Below are 20,923 nucleotides of genomic sequence, written 5' to 3'. Positions count from 1 at the left end.
GGGTTCTATGACAGTAGCACATGGAGTAAAGTCTAGAGGACTTTACATGATTTATGTATCAAATGTCTCTAAAAATGTAATCAATGTAACCGAGCAGCCGAACGTTTCTTTGTGGCATAGCCGGTTAGGACATATGTCCAAGAAGGGAATGGAAATCTTGTCTCGTTCTGGTTATTTGCCTGGCTTTTCATTTAATGATTTTGATTCTGTGAACATTGTCTGTATGGTAAGCAAACACAGCAGCCACATAAGCATAGAAGCAGTAGAAGAGATACATAGTTGGCACTTGTTCATAGTGATTTGTGTGGACCTATGCCTAAACTATCTCTTGGGGGAGCTTCTTACTTTATGACATTTATAGATGATTTCTCGAGGAAAGTATGGGTTTACTTTCTCAAGCACAAGGATGAAGCGTTTAGTGTTTTCAAAACGTTTGTGACACTTGTGGAGAATCAGAGTGGCAAGAAGCTTAAATGCTTACGCACTGACAATGGTGGAGAGTATGTTTCAAAGGCCTTTCAGGACTTTTGTGAGTCAAAAGGTATAAAACGTGAACTTACTGCTCCTTACAATCCTCCTCAAAATTGTGTTGCTGAGAGGATGAATAGGACCATACAAGAGAAGGTCAGAAGTATGTTGTCTAATGCACAACAGCCAAATGGGTTTTGGGCTGAAGCTGTATCAACAGCTGTTCATCTTGTAAATAGATCTCCTAGCAAGGTTTTGCAGAAGGATTCAGTGCCAGAGATGGTATGGTCATGCAAAATGACCTCATACAAGCATCTCAGAGTCTTTGGCTGTGAGGCATATACTCACGTTCCAAAGGAATTTAGGAACAAACTTGAGCCAAAGAGTAGAAAGTGCATCTTTCTAGGCTATGGTAATTCTGGTGAGATGGGGTACAGACTTTGAGATCCCGAATCCAGAAAGGTTATACACAGCAATGATGTTCACTTTAATGAATCTAAATATCATTCTAAACCAGAGAGGGTTGAGGAGATTAGAAGAGTTGTCTTCCAAGAAGATGGACCTGCACGTGCAAGACAAAATGTCAGAGCTCAAGAGGAGCAAGGACAGGATAGATTGGAACCACAGGTTGTGGCTGAGCCTGAGCCACCTATTGTGCGTAGATCTGGACGTATCACGTGACCTCCTGATAGGTCTGTTCCATCTATGAACTATGTCATGTTGATTGATTGCAATGAGCCTTCATGTTACAAGGAAGCAGTGCAAATGAAGGACTCCGGGAATTGGCAATTGGCCATGCAATCAGAGATGACAGCTCTGCATAAAAACCAGACATGGAAGCTAGTTAAATTACCACAGGGCAAAAAGGCTCTACCTTGTAAATGGGTTTACAGGTATAAGATCACCGCTCAAGTCAACCAAAGTACAAAGCAAGGCTTGTTGCCAAGGGCTTTAAGCAAGAACAAGGCATTGACTTTGATGAAGTCTTCTCTCCGGTGGTCAAGATGACTACATTGAGATGCTTTCTTGCATTGGTTGCCATATTAGATTTGGTGTTGCACCAAATGGATGTCAAGACAGCGTTCTTGCATGTGATTTAGATGTGGAAATTTACATGCAGCAACCAGAAGGGTTTGTTGAGAAAGGCAAGAAAGATTTGGTATGCCAGTTGTTAAAGAGTCTTTATGGCTTAAAACAATCACCGAGGGCATGGTACCATAAGTTCCACAAGTTTATGCTTTCTAAAGGCTACAAACGTAGTGAGTTCGATCACTGTCTATATACAAAGAAGGCTAAGGATGTCAGTTGGCTGATCCTTATTTTGTATGTGGATGACATGTTGATTGCTGGCAAACACTTGGAAGAAATTTCAGCTTTGAAGTCAAAGATGGCAAAATCGTTTGACATGAAAGACATGGGTGAGGCAAGTCATATACTTGGTATCCGCATTGAGAGAGACAGATCAAAGAAGTTGATTTGGTTATCTCAAACAGAGTATATTGACAAGGTTTTGCAACGTTTCAATATGGAGAAGGGAAAAGGCATTGAGTGTTCCATTGCCACCATATGTGAAACTTAGCAAACAAGATTGTCCTGTGTCTGAGGAAGAACAGGCTGAAATGGATAAGATTCCATATGCGTCTACAGTGGGTAGTTTAATGTATGCAATGATTGCTACTCGCCTAGACATTGCATTTGCAGTGGGAGTAGTAAGTCGATACATGTCAAACCCAGGCAAGAAACATTGGGAGGTAGTGAAAGGAATATTGAGATACCTGAAAGCTACAAAGAGTATGCGTATATGCTATGGGAGTCAGGAGCTAAGTGTAAAGGGTTTTACAGACTCAGATTATGCAGGTGACTTAGACAATCGAAGGTCTACGTCAGGGTATGTCTTTACATTGGCTGGTGGAGCAGTATCATGGCGTTCTAGATTACAAGATTGTGTTACTCACTCTACTACAGAGGCTGAATATGTTGCAGCATCAGAGGCATGCAAAGAATCAATTTGGCTTAATCGACTAGTAACAGATTTGGGAATCAAAGAAGAGATTCCTGTGTTATATTGTGATAGTCAAAGTGCTATACAATTGGCTCGCAATCCAGTTTATCACTCAAAGACAAAGCATGTGGATGTGAAGTATCATTTCATCAGGGAAATTCTCGAGGATAAGCAACTTCAACTTGTCAAAGTTCACACCACAAAAAATCCTGCTGATCTACTTACAAAAGGACTTCCCTCAGAGAGCTTTGCGCATTTTCGCAAGCAGTTAGGTGTAGGGTAGTACATCACTTCTCTACATCTCTTGTATATTAGCTTGTATAGTAGCTTCTCTCACACTTAAAGTACCACATTGGACTTTAAGTGGGAGGTTGTTGGGGTATAAAGCCCAATGTGGTCGCCCAGGTAAGTGGGCAGGCCGCCAGGTATGTACACATATTCTTTTGTAAAAACCTAATAAGAACTCACTATGCTCTACACATTACAGTAGAGCGAGTTCACCATATCGTCGTGCTCTTCTTCTCGCACTCTCTCTCGCGTCGCACTTCCGCTCGTACTCACTCAAAATATTGATCTACGTAGATAGGTTACTAAGGTTTGGTCATCCTATTCAGATATACGGTTGTTATAATGCACACAAAGATGGAGAAGATGAAGGAGAAGCTCAAGGACACACAATACAACAAATAGTATTAATGAGTGTGCTAATGCAAAGATAAGGTTTTTCGTAGAATGATGGGTATAAAATACAAACTATCAGGGAAACCACCTAGCAAGGGAAATAGGTGCCTTAGAGATCCTAAGTGTATTCACACACATCAATGTCATAATAATGGTAATAACACCCCCTTCCCTCCCCCTCACAGGAGTGAAGGGGGTGAAGATGAATTGGCAACCATGTGTTGCTAGACCCTATGTGATCAGTCCACAAATGCAAAAATCTTTGAATTTCTCACAAGGAAAATCGTTTGTGACAATATCAACAATGTTTTCTTTGTATAGGCGCACAAGCCATTCTAACATGTCCTACATAGAGTCTCTTCATAACGTGATGATAATGCACCTCAATATCCTTTGTGTAAGCATGAAGCACCCAATTCCTCATAACTGCCAAAACAATCAAACTATTATTGGAAGTATTGGCAATAGAGAAATGATGCCCAACACGTAAGTCATACATAAGGTGTATGAGCCAAATGCACTCAATCATAGATGTGAAAGCTACCCTCTACTAAGTTCTAGAATTGAAAGTAGTCATTGTAGGCTGCTTATTGTGCAAGCAAGATATACATGACCTGGTGAGACAATGAAACAAAAACCATTAGTGGACATGTGTGGCATAGCAACCAACCCCATCCAAGGAAGCATGTAAATTTAGTAGCAAAGATCCCCCATCGTTCTACTCAAGTAGCAAAAGGTCCACTTCAATTATCTTCCAATGCTCAAACCCTGGGATGTGTATTAATATGCTCACTTGTGAGACTCCATATTGAACCTATTACCTAGTACTGCATACATAAATCAAGCAACCAATAGCCTGTCAATAGGGAGTGAATCTCCAATATCATGAAGACTAAGCTTCAAAACCATCTCCATAGGAGTAGCAATAATCTTTGATAAAGTATAAAGTTATGCAAAAGGATTAATCCCAGTTTTCATAGTACTCGATATGCTTTGTTTGACACAAATTATTACCTCCATCACACTGATCAAAATGTATGCTCAAATAATGCATTCAAACCAGCCTCAAAATAAGAAATAGGCCCCTCATTTGGTCTAGCGAGAAACATGACATCAACATAGAAAACAATGATTAGTACACCATCCGCATGCTTGATATACAAAGTGCTCTCAGCCATAGTATTTCAAAAAATAAGGCAGCTTCTCATATTGGGCACATGGAGCTTGCTTCAAACCATACCAAACCTTTCTTAATAAACACCTTGTTTTCCTACTCTCTATGAATAAAACCACCAAGACGTCCTAATTCCTCATGAAAATCACCATTCAGATATGCAATCTTAATTTATAATTAATGTACATTCAAACCATTATGAACTAGTAATGCACAAAAGCTACGAATGGTAGTCATACGACAAGTGGGATAAAAAGTCTCATCAAAATCAACCCCTTCTTTTGAGGAAAACCTTTTTACCACAAGTCTATCCTTATAGCTATAAATATCGCCATGAAGCTTCCTTTTCAACCAAAAAACAAACTTGAGTAAAAATGGCCTTCTTGTTAGGGGGGCAATCACACAAAGACTATGTCCCATTTGTCATAATAAAATCATACTCAGATTGTATCGCAGCAAACAAATCTTCCAAATATTTTGCTTCATCAAATGATATTATTTATTCTTGATCTCACGTACTATACATAGTCCTCTAATGTATAAGAGCCATGCTAAGAGAATGAACAAGTACAACTACAAAAAGGTACACCCAATGCACTATCACACAAAGCTTGCACTGTCATTTTGGTATACATATAGCATCCTCATTTTCCTCCTAATCATACATAGCTTCTTCCTGATCATATAGACTAGACATAGTCATATGATGTATAGGAGGCATGCTAAGAGCCTAAGCAGTTACAAATAGAAAAATGTACACCGACCCTCATCTCCAGTCCATCCAGCCATCATCATCTATTTCCACTTTATCCTCGACTAAAGATAGAGTAAAGTAGTGATGGTACTTTTACTCTAAATCTATCTTTGAGGATAATTGTTATCCTCATATCCAATCCATCCAGTCATTCATCATTTGTTTCCACTTCATCTTTGGCTAAACATTGAATTTACTATCACGTAAAGTCTCAACTAGCCATTTTGGCATACCTATAGTATGCTCATTATCATTCGTATCCTCATCAAGTACATAATGTGCATCTCCATTGGTAGATGGTTGATCCATGACATTATTTTATATGTGCATAGGACTTACATTTATACTCTCACCATTAAACTGAAGCAACAATGCATCATTCCATTTTGCGAGCTCACATTTGTCTCCTTGGTACATGCTAATAAAGAACTAATATGTATCTTCTACAAAAACCACATCTTGACTAATAAAGATACATTTGGTTTGTAGATGATACAACTTGTAAACTTTGCTTTCAAAATTGTAACCAATGTAAATACATTACATGGCCTTATCATTGTTGGTCATGCTCCAAAGCATAGGCCAAGTAACTAATGGCATGCAAGTGCCTAATAAATGGTTCTTACCATGCCAAGCTTCATGCAAAGTGATAGACTACATTGATTTTGAACGATACATGTTTAGCACATATGCAGCACGCATTATAGGCTCAAGCCAAAACATGTGCAAAAAAGCTAGGCTTTTGAACAATACATTGTGCCATATCCACATAAGTGACATGTTTATTTTTTAGCAAGTCCATTTAGGTGACACATATATGGTACTTTACATAGTGTTTGATCCCATGACTACTTAGAAATGCATTGAACTCTTTGGACATATTGCTCACAGTACAACCATATATGTTTTTGACCATATGTAAAAAATGCTTGAATCACATAGACACTTTGGACTTTGCCTTAAGAAGATTTACCAATGTATGCTTGGAGTAATCATCAATAAAATCCACCAAATATAAACGATTCTTAAAAGATGCATCGAACCACAAATGTAGATATGGATACGCTACAACTTGCAATTATCCCAAACAAATGATCCTTAGCAAACTTAGACTATTACAATTTGCCAAAATAACAACACTAACCTACATGTTTCGATGTTGCCTCAAGAGGGGTCAACCATATCAAAATTTTGAAAGCACAATAAACTTGCAAAATTCAATTGACCAAAGCATGTATGCCAAATTTTTTCACCTGCAATAGCCTTAGAATGAAAAATACACGATGAATTTTTAATCTCTTTCTCAAAGCATTGAGATTATAAATCCCACAAAACAAAGTGTGGATGCCACAATTGTATCATCAATTACCGGAGGTGGGTGGGTAGAAGGGCATGTGAATGGGCAGTTTCGTACTCTCATATTCTGTACTCTTTCACCTCCTCTTAGAAATTCAAAATTACTTTTTCTCAAAAGGGAGGAAAGATAGTCTTTATTGAATCAAGCATAGATTGCGCATCCAAGGTAAGAATGCAAAAAACCATTATCAAAATTTAGCTCTTTGCAAGCTCTAAAACTTTGTAGAAGAAGTCAAAAGCTAATTATGAGATTAAAGATGTCATCTAATGGGATTATCAAAAATTGTGTAAAATTTCACGAACCTCCATGAGTATTCCATATACTATTATGTTATGGAGCTTCTTCCTATCAAGCTCATAGCCAAAGCCCTATGGATTCTACTCATTTTCTCACCAATATACTTGTATTGATCATTCATTGATGCATTTAAGAAGAGAAGAATTTTATATGTTTATCAAGGAAGCAGCTAAGTTGCTTAGGTCATGGAGATCTTAGCCTTCGCAGTGCTATGTATACTCAAGATTCTCTTTGTAAGAGCTTTATACTCAAGGGAATTATCAACCTTTCCAACATCAATTAAGTGCTCTTTGAAATCTTAAATATTCACAAGGAATTCATCTCTTCGTACATAACCTTTGATTATAGCTCCTTATGTGCGTCAACAATTTTTTGTTGACGACTAGAGTTCCTACAAAAAAAGAAGCTAGTATATTTCGTGCATGTTTTGTTATTTTCATTGAGAAACTATGTGAGTGATGGGATGTTGAACAAAAGCACATGAGCTTGTGCATCTATGCTAACAAAAAACATGAGCTACTAGGTATGCTTATGTTTGACATAATTACAAATGTCACTAGGTTCTATCTACACCTATATAAGAGCGGATTCCCTACCTCATAGTGTCATACCTATCACTATCTTTTCTTCCTATCAGTTTTATTATTAGTTAGTGAGTCATTTTCATCTTGTGTCATCTCATATCTTAGTTTATATTTCCTACCTATTCTACATAAAATGCTTAGTCTTGTTTCTTTGAGACTTGGTCTATTGCAATAGTACGAGGGCAAGACCATTAAGCTTCACCACATCTGGTTTATTCTCTATAATAAGTCTCCAATGGGGGCAAATATATGATATGTATCTAGCAATGCATCAAGATCTCTTTGCACACAAAAGCTATTGGGAATGGTCTCATTAATGAAAATTAATTACTCTTTGAGATCTTTAACCTCCACAAGAAATACAACACAATACTAACATATTAAGAAATTTTGGACTCTCAAATGCATCATATAAGGTCTTTGACTTTCTTCCTCTTGTCCAAAATGGACGTACGACAATTTTTACAAATAAAATCAAAACTTATCAGACCTTTTGGATTTAAAATGTACTCATCGAGGTTTATTCATTGTATATATAGCAGGCCATCAAAATCCTTATATTCTAAAAGATTTCATTTTTTTATTTGACAATTCCATTAAATAATTGAAATCTCTCCCCACATTTTAGCTTCAGTGAGAAGGTCATAACTTTTACAAATCAACTTCAAATTCGTCAAAGTTTGAAGATTTAGAACCTACTTTCTAATATCTTTCCAATGATATGTTGATTGATAGGGTTTTGACAAAACATTTATGTACTTCACCAAATTGCTTACTTTGGACGAGAGAGGCAAAGTCAAACCTCCTTAAAAGACCCCTTTGAGAGTCCAAATTTCCCCTAATGATAGTGAAAACAAAAGCTGAGATGAGGTTAAAGTAAAGTTTTGACAAATAAAGCCTTGCTAGCTTTAATAGCTATCACCATCACAAAGATAATTGTAGTGAGCAAGAGGGAGCCTCTAACAATAAATTGTCTAGACTCGAGATCCTAGATGAGCTAAGAAACTTACTAATACACAAATCTGAATCCTTAACGGGAAAATTAATACTTCAATTCTCTATAAATGTAATTAATGGGGTAAATACTAATGAACTTGTTACTATCCATCCAAGATTGACAAACTATTTCCTTGTTTAGATGGATGCAAGCGAGGATCTGTCTAATATGGTTTAGATTCGCTTTATTGTTGATCAATACTTACCTTAGAAGATAATGCATAACTTCTACTCGGAGCTTCATATTTGAGTGAACTCTTATCCCTTTCCAACACTACAATACTATCCATGTTGTCTCTTATAAAGAATCAGTTTTCTTTTTAAAGATAATCTTCACATATACATGCAAGAAACACACACTTCAAACAAGGATTGTAAATAGATCCAATTGTTGGCTACACTTAGTTTTGAGCGTTGATTAATTATTGCTAATCAATCCAAGCTAAACTTCATGGACTTTTTGATATGTTTTAGCTCTTGTTGTTACCACATCAATATCAACCTTAAAATTTGAGACCATTTCAAAATATTTACTTTTTCCATACTTTGCCTTTCATATGCATTTGAAATTGAATCTTGACGTTAAGACCTATCAAAGTGGCCGTTGCAATACCAGAGACTGCTACATGTTTATACTAATCAATCAAATCCTAAGCAATCAAAATTCATGCAAGTCAGTGCCCTACTATCCCAAACTTCAAAAAAAAGAGTCGCTCTATTATCCATTATGTTGGACTTGCCCCTCACGCCAAGGTCTTCGATGTTTGGAAAACATATAAAGAGAACCATGCCTCACTCTACATTGGCAGGCAACTCCTATGATACAGTCCTGAATATCACAATACCAGAATAAAAGACAGATCTGCGAGCTCAGTCCCAACCCACGTCGCTACTCTGTTGCAACCAATGGACCCTCTGAGTCGCATCCTCTACACGACAATCACATAATTTCTGGGGGACTAACTGGTGGATCTCTCTTTGTCCAATAGACTTTGCACGACATAAGAGGTAGACTAAAACATGCGCCTCAGAAGCTTTGTTCACAAATATGCTGACCGGCATCATCGTCATTTTAGCTCTTTATTACCTGCATCTTGTGAAGAACGCTTGGTCTTGTGCTTAGATTTTCTCTCCCGCTTTTTGTTTCTGCAAATTATGAGAATATGCCAATTAAAGGAACACAATATATATATCGCTTAATGCCTGAAACAAGAAGTAAGCTGTAGTCTTACTCATCTTGAAGAGAGGGATTCCGACAGTACTTTAGCTTGCGGTCGATCCGTTTCACATCATCCTCGTTAACAGGTCTTACACTCTTTACCTGTAAGAAACCTAAACCTCAGATTGGACTCCATTAAAGTGCTTTGCAAAAAGTTTAGCAACATGCGTTTCACCTTCTCTAGTACACTGTTTAGGCATTCAAGCAGCTCCAAATAAGATAGTTTCTCATGCTGCCGATCAGCAATGCTCCTCAGGTATCTGAAACGATCTTACAAGTAATGGCAGAATGAAACCAAAATTCCTTAATAAATACACGTAGCTTCAAAGATACCTGTCAAAGTCTACTGCTTTTTCCTCCAGATTTGCATCTTGCAGGGCTGCAAGAGCTAGCTGCATAACAACAGCAAACAACACAATCATGTTACAGTTGTTTTCATTACTATGGCTGAGGAGGTTTCATGGAATCAAAACTTCTAAAGAAAAGTCTCACCTGACCTGGGGGAAATTGAAGAGCTGCATCAGTCAGCATAAGCTTGTCTGCAACAAAAATTGCAGCCTCCTTGAGGTCCTACCAAACACGAATTCCCAGAAATACAAATTTAAAAAACCATCTCCATTTTGGCTCCATTTTTGCTGATGTTTGAGCCATTACCACAGCACTCAAATCATGAAGTTACCATGAATCTTACAACTAAGAGATATTTCCCAAGGTGTGAATTGAACCGTAAGAATGATATACAAGAAGATGCTTTTTCCGTAGACCTCTTGAATGAACAAGAAACCCAACTAGCTGCTGGGAAAAAAGAAAAGTCTAAGGAGCGTAACTCAGAGTTGCCACCATCAATGGTCATATGTGTAGAGGAAGCAACAACGTTTCTCATTCTAGTAGTCTGGTCAATAGTTCATATTAACTCCCTGTTAAAGGCTGAAGATCCCATGACATTGGACGGACCAGGCACCAAAGCATAAAACGTAGGTGAAAGGGGAGAGGTCAACCACGTCACAGCACCGGCAAGCAATCCAAATTCAGATTACGCCTCCAGGTTTAAACACTGTTATGGTTAACAAAAACACCGATTTAAGGGTTCAATATGAAGACATGCATGGTAGCTATGTTACAAATTAATCAAAATTTAGAGTTTCAAAAATTAGTAAGTGCAAATTAATCAAAATTTAAGAGTTTCAATAATTGGCAAAGCCTTAATCGAATAAAGGCCGACCCTCCAGGTTAACAACAATGTTATAGTTGTGAATTAAGGGATCAGACTGGAGGCATGCATGCAGCTATAATAACTTATCACCACAACTGCAGAGATGTCTCTCAGAGGACAAAAGAAATCACCAAAAAGATGCACGTCCTTTGGACATACTGAAAGTACTACAGTGAAACTGAAGATGCAAGAACAGAATTGCATGCGGAGGGGTCTTCGACCTAGCATCCTTCTTTGAAGTTCATCTACTTGTGCTGTGGAATCCTCCCTCGCCACCTGTCCTACTGTTCTGAATATGCAGGTGTAGCTCTCTCTCTCCCCCTCTCGATATCGACGCAGATTGCGACAGAGGATCCATACCATACTGGCGCAACATAGGAGCCGTCAAAGATACTGATGTATATATATATGATGCCTGGACTGTCAGAGAGCTCCATTGTATCAGCTCACCCTTTGTCTTCTCTTTGTATCAGCTTTCACCCCACCCCTACCCACTATTTTCTTTTCAGTTCTTTGTACTTTTTGTACCCAGACCTGGTATTAGAGTCACCACATGTAACCTTTTGGTCTCATAGGTCATTTTGGCCTTTTGAAGACGTTAATATTACACTTCATTTCATTTCATTTCATCTCTATCTATCTATCTGTCTGTCTGTCTATCGACGTGTGTGTGTGTGTGTGTGTGTGTGTGTGTGTGTGTGTGTGTGTGTGTGAACTACCGCACTACCACGATTGGACACACATTGGCACCGTTGTACGCATCCATCCTTGAGCAGTAGTTGTTTAGATGGGCAGACAAACAGGGTGTACGGGCAGCAAGACACGCGGGTTTCAGGAGAGGTTTCTCTACTCTTAGTTGTATTCTGACACTCAGAGCCATTATTGAGGAGGGAGATTGATGGGAATGGGATCGTGCTAGCTAAGGTGGATGATACACAAACATAGTGCACACAAGTGTGTGTCTAGGCTAAATTGTTACTCAAGCGAATTAGGTTCCAAGATAGATTAACTTGGACTCATAAACACGATCTTCGGTAGTTTGCTAACCCATCACAAGCTCACCATAGACAAGAGACATGTAATGCAAACTTGGAATGGATTTGTTTATTCATGAACTGCCGAAATAGCCAAAACCAAAGGCTTATGAGATAGTGCATCTGCAACCACATTTTTATGTCCCTGAACATGCACAATCTGAAAGTGAATTGGTGACAAAATGTTTGCCCACTGCATCTGCTTGTCCGTAAGCTGTTTCTGAGACAAGAAATATCGTAAACTCTGATGATCGGTGAACAATGTAAAATCGGCACCGAGTAGAAAGTGTCGCCACTTGGTAAGAGCATGGATAACTACCAACAGCTTCTTCTCATATCTGTGCAACCCGTTCTGGTCTAGAAAACATTTTGTTCTCATAGGCTACAACATGGCCTTCCTACATCAAGACCGCTCCAAGACTGCGGCCACAAGCATCACTTTTGCAAGTCTTACAAAACCAATAGTGGGCCAATCATCAACTTCTCCTTAAGAGTCTTGAAGGCTGCAATCTTAGATGGTCCCCAAGTGAAAGGAATCCCTTTCTGTGTCAAAGCATGTAGAGGAGAAGCAATCTCCGTAAACTTTTGAATGAACCGCTGATAGTAAGAACATGACCCAAAAATTGCGAACTTCATGAACATTCCTTAAATCTGGCCAATCTCCGATGTCTCAACCTTGGCTGGATCCATATTGACACCCTCCGCAGAGAGAATGTGTCACAAAAAGTGAATCTCTAGTAAGAAAAACTTACTCTTCTTTCCATTCACCACCAACCGATCTTGCCTTGGTGCCTGAAATAACTGTAGCAGATGTCGTCGATGCTCTGCTTCATTCTTGGAGAATATGATGATATCCTCAAAAAAAGTGCCCACAAATGACTTATACTCTCAAAAAATCATGTCCATCATCCTGTTAAAGGTTGCAAGAGCATTACGTGAGACCGGCATCACCAAATACTCGTACAAACCAAAGGATGTCCTGAATGAGGTCTTGTATACATCTCCAGGAGCAATCTTGATATGATGATAGCCACTTTTCAGGTCAATTCTACTGAAACAAGTAGAACCGTGTAACCTGTCCAATATATCATCGATCTTGGGTATCGAGAATTTCTTCTTGATGGTGATTTTATTGAGAGCCCTGTAGTCAATGCACATTCGCCAAGATGCATCTATCTTTATAACTAAAAGCACAGGCGAACAAAATGGTGCGATACTTGGTTGAATCAATCTTTTTTCCAACAATACTTTCACTTGGTTCATAATCTCTTCTATTGGGCTCTACTTACTTGGTAACGTGCCTGGTTCATGGCGTACTGCCTGAAATCAAATCAATCGTGTGATCTTCTAGGCATCGAGGAGGTAACTCTCCTAGTAAACCTTCTAAGAAACAGTCAGCCTGAGCTTGCAAACATTCTTGTCATTCCTTCTCAAGATTGGACAAATTTGACATTTTCTTGTCATCTATCTCATTTAAGAAGATCGAGTAAACAGACTGGATTTCATTAATCTGGAAATAGCCGAAGTCGATACAAGTGGGATTGACTCGCCCTTCAATTTTACATCAAGTACTATCTGTCTACCCTTTTCATTCTTCGAAGTTGCTTTTTCTCGCCCTGTAATCGACCACCACATTGTTCTTGTGGAACCAAGGGATTCCCTAAAGGACGTCACACCCCTCAAAAGGCATGATATAAAAGTCCTCATGTCCTAGATACCCCTGGCAATGCAACCGAAGTTTGCATATGATAGGTGTAATAGCAACATCCTGTCTGGGTACCAATAGAAGTGCCTCAGCTGATGGTCCCATTTCATCTGGCGTAATTCCAAGTCGAGCCGCCAATTGTCATGGATGCTTGAGAGTCAATCGTTGCTTGCATCATCGCTAGAAGGCTCTAGAAGAATCCAGAAGGATCTAGAAGATTCTAGAAGTTTCTAGAAGCTTGGAGAAGATTCCGGAAGAATCTAAACGTTTCTGGAAATCTCTAGAAAGTTGAAGAAGGATCCAGAAGGATCAAGAAGGTTCTAGAAGATTCTAACCTCCTAAGAAGGACCTAGAAAGTCCTAACCTCCTCAAGCAACCTCCTCAAGCACTAGTATAAATAGGGGTCTTGGGCCACAAGCCCCTCAGTCTTGCCAACACCAGTTGTGAGCCTCCTATGAGGAAATCCCTCTTCTAGTTCTTATGTTCAAGTCTTGTCCTTGCAATCAAGCCTTGTCTCAAGTCATGTAATCCAAGTCTTGTATCTAGCTCTCTTAATAAAGTATTAAGTCTTGTAATCAAGATTAAGCTTATTATCAAGTCCCAAGTCCTTGTACATTGTGAGCACCTCCACTTGCTCTCTTCTAGCTCTATACGCGCTCATAACAGTTTGGCAAGACTACCATCTCTTAATCTTCTCGAGCCATCATGGAGCCGACGATGGAAGGTGTCATCAAATGCATTGCAAAGCATCCAAGCTCAATTACAAGAACTTCGCGAGAGTAACGCTCAACTTCAAACAGGGAAACCCCTAATCTTGGGACCGGCGTTCAAGAGCTTCAAGAGACAAGCACACATCAAGCACAAGCTGCAAGATCTAGCTATTCTCAACAACATAAGAAGGAGCCGAAGGTCAACATTCCTGAAAAATTTGATGGGGCTAGATCAAAGTTTAGAGGTTTTCTCCAACAAGTGCGCCTCTTCATTCGAATGCAACGAGAGCGTTATCCAGATGATGCCTCTCAAGTAGGCCTTATCGAGACCCTCCTCTCAGGTACGGCTCTCTCTTGGTTTGCTCCATTACTTAAAAAAGAATCTCCTCTTCTTCATGACTTTGAAGCTTTTGTGCAGGAGTTCTCTGCAACCTTTGGGGATTCTGATAGAGCAAGGGTTGCTGAAACCAAACTTAGAAATCTCCACCAAGGATCAAGACCTGCATCCGTCTATGCATCCAAATTTCAACAGCTCACTTGTGATCTGACTTGGCATGAGGAATATTTCATTAGCCAATTTCGGTGGGGATTAAAGGATGACGTAAAAGATCTCTTATTGACTATACCAAAGGTTCACACACTAAGCGAGTTCATCTCTCAAGCAATAGAATGTGATAATTGACTATTTGAGAGGAGACAAGAGAGGCGTCTTGGGGCACCATTGCGACCCCAAACAGAAGTGACACATAATGGCTACACACCTCAACAGGGCTATGAATCACGCATTGAGCCCATGCAAATTGATTCAACACAGTTTCAACCTCTCTCAGTCCAGGAGAAGCAAAGGCGACGCATTAATGGCTTATGTATGTATTGTGGAGAGCAGGGGCACATGGTTCAACATTGTCCAAGGAAGAGAAGGATGAAGGTTCATGGTGCAATGGCCTCAACGTGTTAAGAAAACATGGACGTCCAACCCCAATAGAGACCGACCGGTTTGACAAAAGACAAGCAAAAAAAGGTCTCTTTCTTCCCGCTGATTCCACTTCAAGTTTTATGCTACCAGTCAAGATCCATATGCCGGGTAGGCACATGGATTGTGAAGCATTACTAGATTCAGGCGCAACGGCGTGCTTCATGGACAAAGAATTTGCAAAAGAACAAGGCATACCACTTGTGGAGAAGTCTAATCCAACAATTGTAGAAGTCATTGATGGTCGTCCCCTCGCTTCAAGGGATGTCAGGTATGAAACTCGCCCCATAGAAGTAACATTGCAGGAGCATGTTTCAAGAATAGCGTTCAATATTATACAAAGCCAAAGCAATCCAATTGTTATTGGACTACCGTGGCTTGAATTACATAATCGTGACATCGATTGGAGGGCTTGGAGAATTGAACCACGAAAAGTCCAAAAGAAGAAGGGAAGGCATAATAGGCCTATATATCTTGGAGCCAAGGTCTTCATGCGTGCGTATCCAACTTTCCTCATATTTGCAACACCAATCAACACGTCGACAACAAAAATCATGGAGGCATTGCCACGTCAATATCAAGATTACAATGATGTTTTTGAGAAGAAGAATGCAGACCTCTTACCGGAGCATCGACCCTATGATTGTGCTATAGAGCTTCAGGAGAGAACCCAACCCCCTTTTGGCCCAATATACAAGCTATCTCAAGATGAATTGGTAGAATTACGGAAAAATATTGATGAGAATCTTGCTAAGGGGTTCATACGGCATTCAAAGTCCCCAACAGGAGCTCCAATACTCTTTGTAAAAAATAAGGATGGAACTCTCCGGATGTGCGTGGATTATAGGGGCCTAAACAAGATCACCGTCAAGAATCGCTATCCCCTTCCCTTGATCCCAAAGCTTCTTGAGCGCCTTGGCAAGGCAAGAATATTTACAAAAATAGATCTTCGTGGTGCTTACAACCTAGTCAGAATCAAAGAAGGTGATGAATGGAAAACAGCCTTTCGGACAAGGTATGGCCACTTTGAATATACCATCATGCCATTTGGTCTCACGAATGCCCCAGCTGTTTTTCAACATTTAATGAACGATATCTTTCGGGGGTATTTGGATTATTTTGTGGTAATATATTTGGATTATATCTTGATATTTTCAAAGAATCAAGAAGAGCATGAGCACCATGTACGATTAGTGCTTCGTGCATTAGGGTTATATGCAAAGTAGGAGAAGTGCTCTTTTCATCAATCTAAGGTGGAATTTCTTGGTTATGTAATTTCTGAAAGGGGAATCTCCATGGATCCAAAGAAGGTTCAAACCATCCTTGATTAGGAGACACCCACCTCGGTAAGAGATGTTCAATGTTTCCTCGGATTTGCAAATTTTTATCATATCTTTATACAGGGATACTCCAAGGTGGTTACAGCACTCACAAGGTTGACAGGCCATAATAAGTTTTTCTGGGACTCAGAGGCCGCGAAAGCATTTCAGACTCTCAAGCAAGCTTTCACGACCGCACCCATTCTAATTCACGCAGATCCTACAAAGCCTTTCATCCTAGAAACAGACGCTTCAAATTTTGCCCTTGGCGCTATTCTATCCCAAGTAGGAGAGGATGGTCGAGTACATCCAGTGGCTTTTCATTCCCGCAAATTCTCAGCTGCAGAAATCAATTATGAAATCCATGACAAAGAGCTCTTAGCAATCATCGACTCCTTTGACACTTGGCGTCACCTACTTGAAGGAGCTCCTCATAAGATCACTGTCTATACAGACCACAAGAATTTGGAATACTTCACGACATCCCACGTCTTGAATCGTCGCCAAGCCAGGTGGAGTGGTATCCTATCAAGGTTTGATTTTCTTATCTCTTATAGACCTAGCCGTCAACAAGCTAAGCCAGATGCCTTATCAAGAAGATCATACCTTGCACCTAGAGAAGGCGACGCAGCATTTGATCAACGAGAGTCAGTGATTTTGAAACCTAAGCAGCTTAAGCTAAACGCCACCATGAGCCAAGCTCCTGAAGATTCTACTTTTCTTTCTAAGGTGAAGACGCAAATTGCCAAAGACCCACTTGCTCAGAATATTAGACAACAACTACAAGGACAAGAGGTTAATGAGGACTTTCAAGAAATTGATGGACTAATTTACTATAAGGGTCTTCTCTATATTCCGTCAAGACCAACACGCTTGGAGGTACTTCAGCAACGGCATGATCTTCCATCAGCAGGGCATTTTGGGGTTAATAAGACAATTGAGCTTCTCTCCCATGACTTTTGGTGGCCTCAAATGTGGAAGCTTGTCAAGGAGAATGTAGGCACTTGTGACACTTGCAATAGATCAAAGGCCCCTCGTCATCGTCCTCATGGGTTACTCCATCCCTTGCCCATTCCAACCAAACCATGGTCATCCATCTCCATGGATTTCATTGTAGAGCTACCCTTGTCACAAGAATTTGACTCCATTTTAGTAGTCGTGGATCGGTTTACAAAAATGGCACACTTTATTCCAACCACTAAAAACATCACCAATGAAGGTACGACCAAACTTTTTCTACAGCATATCTATCGTTATCACGGATTACCGGATGACATAGTTTCTGATCAAGGCCCACAATTCATCTCTAGCTTTTGGAAAAGCTTATTCAAGCTACTCGGTGTACAAATCAACCTCTCCTCAGCCAATCACCCACAAAGTGATGGACAAACAGAGAGAGTAAATCAAGTTTTGGAACAGTATCTCCGTTGTACTATCAATTATTACTAGGATAATCGCTAGTAGAATTCTCCTATAATAACAGTTTTCATGCCTCCACCCTTCACACTCCATTCTTTGCTAATTATGGTCAACATCCCAAACAGGATATCCACAGACACTATCAAGTCAAGAATCCAACTGCTATTCATCTTACACAACAATTATCTGCAATTCACAAAGAACTTACAATTCATATCAAAGAAGCTCAATCCAAGTATAAGGAAAGTGCAGATCTCCATCGCATGAAGCATCCAAAATACAAAGAAGGGGATAAAGTGTGGCTCCTCCGACATGATCTGCGTTCATCTCGTCCTTGTCAAAAGCTTGATTATCGAAGGCTTGACCCGTTTAACATTATCCGTCAAGTCAATCCAGTCACCTATCGACTCCGATTGCCCTCATCCATGAAAATCCATCCGGTCTTTCATGTCTCAGTCCTAGAACCTTGTCACACATCTAAGATCCCAGGAAGAGCCCTACAACCACCTCCTCCGGTTGAGATTCAAGGACATGACGAATATGAGGTCGAGAAAGTCCTAGATTCTCGAGTTTCGCGTGGCAAGTTACAGTACTTGGTGCATTGGAAACGCTATGATGTTAGTGAACGAACCTGGGAACCAGCACACAATCTACAGCATGCATCTCTCAAAGTCCAAGAGTTCCATCGACAACATCCATGGAAGCCCAACTCAAGGAACACCACTGCTCCTTGTGGAACTCCTCGCTAGAGGAGGGGGTAATGTCATGGATGCTTGAGAGTCAATCGCTGCCTGCATCATCGCCTACATCATCGCTAGAAGGCTCTAAAAGAATCCAAAAGGATCTAGAAGATTCTAGAAGTTTCTAGAAGTTTCTAGAAGCTTGGAGAAGATTTCGGAAGAATCTAGAAGTTTCTGGAAAGCTCTAGAAAGTTGAAGAAGGATCAAGAAGGTTCTAGAAGATTCTAACCTCCTAAGAAGAACCTAGAAACTCCTAACCTCCTCAAGTAACCTCCTCAAGCACTAGTATAAATAGGGGTCTTGGGCCACAAGCCCCTCAGTCTTGCCAACACCAGTTGTGAGCCTCCTATGAGGAAATCCCTCATCTAGTTCTTATGTTCAAGTCTTGTCCTTGCAATCAAGCCTTGTCTTGTACTCAAGTCATGTAATCCAAGTGTTGTATCTAGCTCTCTTAATAAAGTATTAAGTCTTGTAATCAAGATTAAGCTTATCATCAAGTCCCAAGTTCTTGTACATTGTGAGCGCCTCCACTTGCTCTCTTCTAGCTCTATACGCGCTCATAACACCAATTCAATCAAAATGAAGTTCGCCTTGGCTCCTCCATCGAAGAAGATAAGGGCTTCTTGATCTCGTACATCGCCCCACGCTCTGCAAAGCTCCGTACTTCCATTCATTTGCTCAGGGTCGGTCCCCACAAAATCTGCTACCAGTCTAGCTTTTGTCTTCCCCTTCTTTGCTTGTTCCTATACTGCTCTAGAACTCTTAGGCTCGTCCTCTGGCTATTCTTTCAGTGCATGTTAGGGCAACTTGCTAAAACATGCCCATGTTCGCCACAACCGTAACATTTGCCCTCCTTGAAGTATTTGGCCCGTTGCTCTGCAGACAGTCAAGGGCTTGAAGGTCTCTTCTTTTGTTGCTTTCTCTTCCTTTTGTTACTGTTGTTCATATATGGTCCAGTCCGAGCTGTGACTAATCTATTTATGGGATATGTAAGAGTGCCCCCATGCATTGCAAACCCTTCCTTTGTATGTCCCATCAATTGTTGCATGGACTTGGATACTCCAAGTCGGAATCTACCATAACTGTCACGTTGACACATCCAGCCCTATGTGTCCGTGGACAAGCTACAGCATGATCAGGGTTCAGTAAGTCCAATCAAGTCTAGATTAGAAGTGATCTGGCACTTTTGTGAGTCTATTTGTAGACCGTGCATGCCCAGTCACTTGGTATAGATGCATATCCTCTGGTTGCACACAACATGATCATCAATATTCCCATCAGAATCCATTAGAATCAGTTAGGGGATTTTTCCAAGGATTTTAGCCTATTTTCCCTATTTTTGACATTTTTCACTTATTAATTTAAGTGACTTCCCAACAAAAGTAGGTAGGGCAATTTTGCTAAGTTAATATATAAGCAAACCCAAGTTAGCACTCAATGGCAGAAGAGGCAGCAGGAGCACCTTGCTCAACGGGCAACTTCTCGGCAAAACCAAAGGACTTCTAGCATTTTTGCTTCACAACAGCTTGGCTAGCGTTTTTGGACAAGACCACAGCAAATCAGCCTAGCGTTTTTGCATTTGCTGAATCACGGCGACAGAAACACCAGTTTCAGCCCCTAGCGTTTTTAATTTGCAACACCACCTCAGCGTTTTTGCAGATCATCGCGACGGAAAGTCGAGGACCATTAGCGTTTTCAGTTTTCAACAGTTAGACATCGCAGATCAAGTCCCGAACCTCGCAGATCTCACCTTCCCGCAGCAGTTCCTCGGCGCACGGTCAGTTTCCGCAAGGTTTACAGTTTCAGCCCGGAAAACGCAGATTTCAGCATCTGCATTTTCAGCGCGTCGTCGTGGCAACTTCACCGACATAGAGTCAGAATTCAGCAGATAGAAGATTAGCAGATTTCAGCCCATAGCGTTTTTGGACAGAAGTAGAAAGATTGCAGATTTCAGCCCTTAGGTCGACTTCGTCATCACTGTCGTCATCGTCGACACAGCCTAGACTTGCATCAGTCTCATGCATACCATTTGTACCAGATTGTGCAATCATAAGTAGACCACTCTCGCCGACGAGAGTGGGGCCTTCGGAGGAGGGTTTTACAACGTCTCTAGTGTCGTATCCCTCTTCTCTCTCTATCTCTCAGTCTCATACACTTGCACGCACAGTGTCCATTCACTTTGTTTGTGATCATAGCATTCTCTCATTAAGAACGGAAGGCTCTCCCTTCCATAAGAACAAAAGGAACCTTGAGCACAGTTCGGAGCACTCATCTTGAG

The 20,923-nt window shown here is 40.3% G+C and overlaps 1 protein-coding gene across 1 annotated transcript in view; it reads right to left on the bottom strand.

The window, feature by feature from the left end:
* Nucleotides 1–9,009: 9,009 nt before the first annotated feature.
* Nucleotides 9,010–20,923, bottom strand: part of CYCH;1 (cyclin H;1) — a 54,036-nt gene continuing 42,122 nt past the window's right edge. The window contains exons 9-13 of the mRNA XM_086520055.1: nt 10,025–10,102; nt 9,866–9,924; nt 9,708–9,792; nt 9,546–9,634; nt 9,010–9,459 (exon numbers count right to left, since the gene is read on the bottom strand). Coding sequence (XP_086376181.1) covers nt 9,381–9,459; nt 9,546–9,634; nt 9,708–9,792; nt 9,866–9,924; nt 10,025–10,102 — 390 coding nt within the window. The 3' untranslated portion in view covers nt 9,010–9,380. The remainder of the gene's footprint in view (nt 9,460–9,545; nt 9,635–9,707; nt 9,793–9,865; nt 9,925–10,024; nt 10,103–20,923) is intronic.

This window comes from Adiantum capillus-veneris, chromosome 9 (genome assembly GCF_014529385.1).
Source record: "Adiantum capillus-veneris isolate H3 chromosome 9, ASM1452938v2, whole genome shotgun sequence".
Classification (NCBI taxonomy): domain Eukaryota; kingdom Viridiplantae; phylum Streptophyta; class Polypodiopsida; order Polypodiales; family Pteridaceae; genus Adiantum; species Adiantum capillus-veneris.
This window is presented reverse-complemented; position numbering and strand designations above follow the sequence as displayed.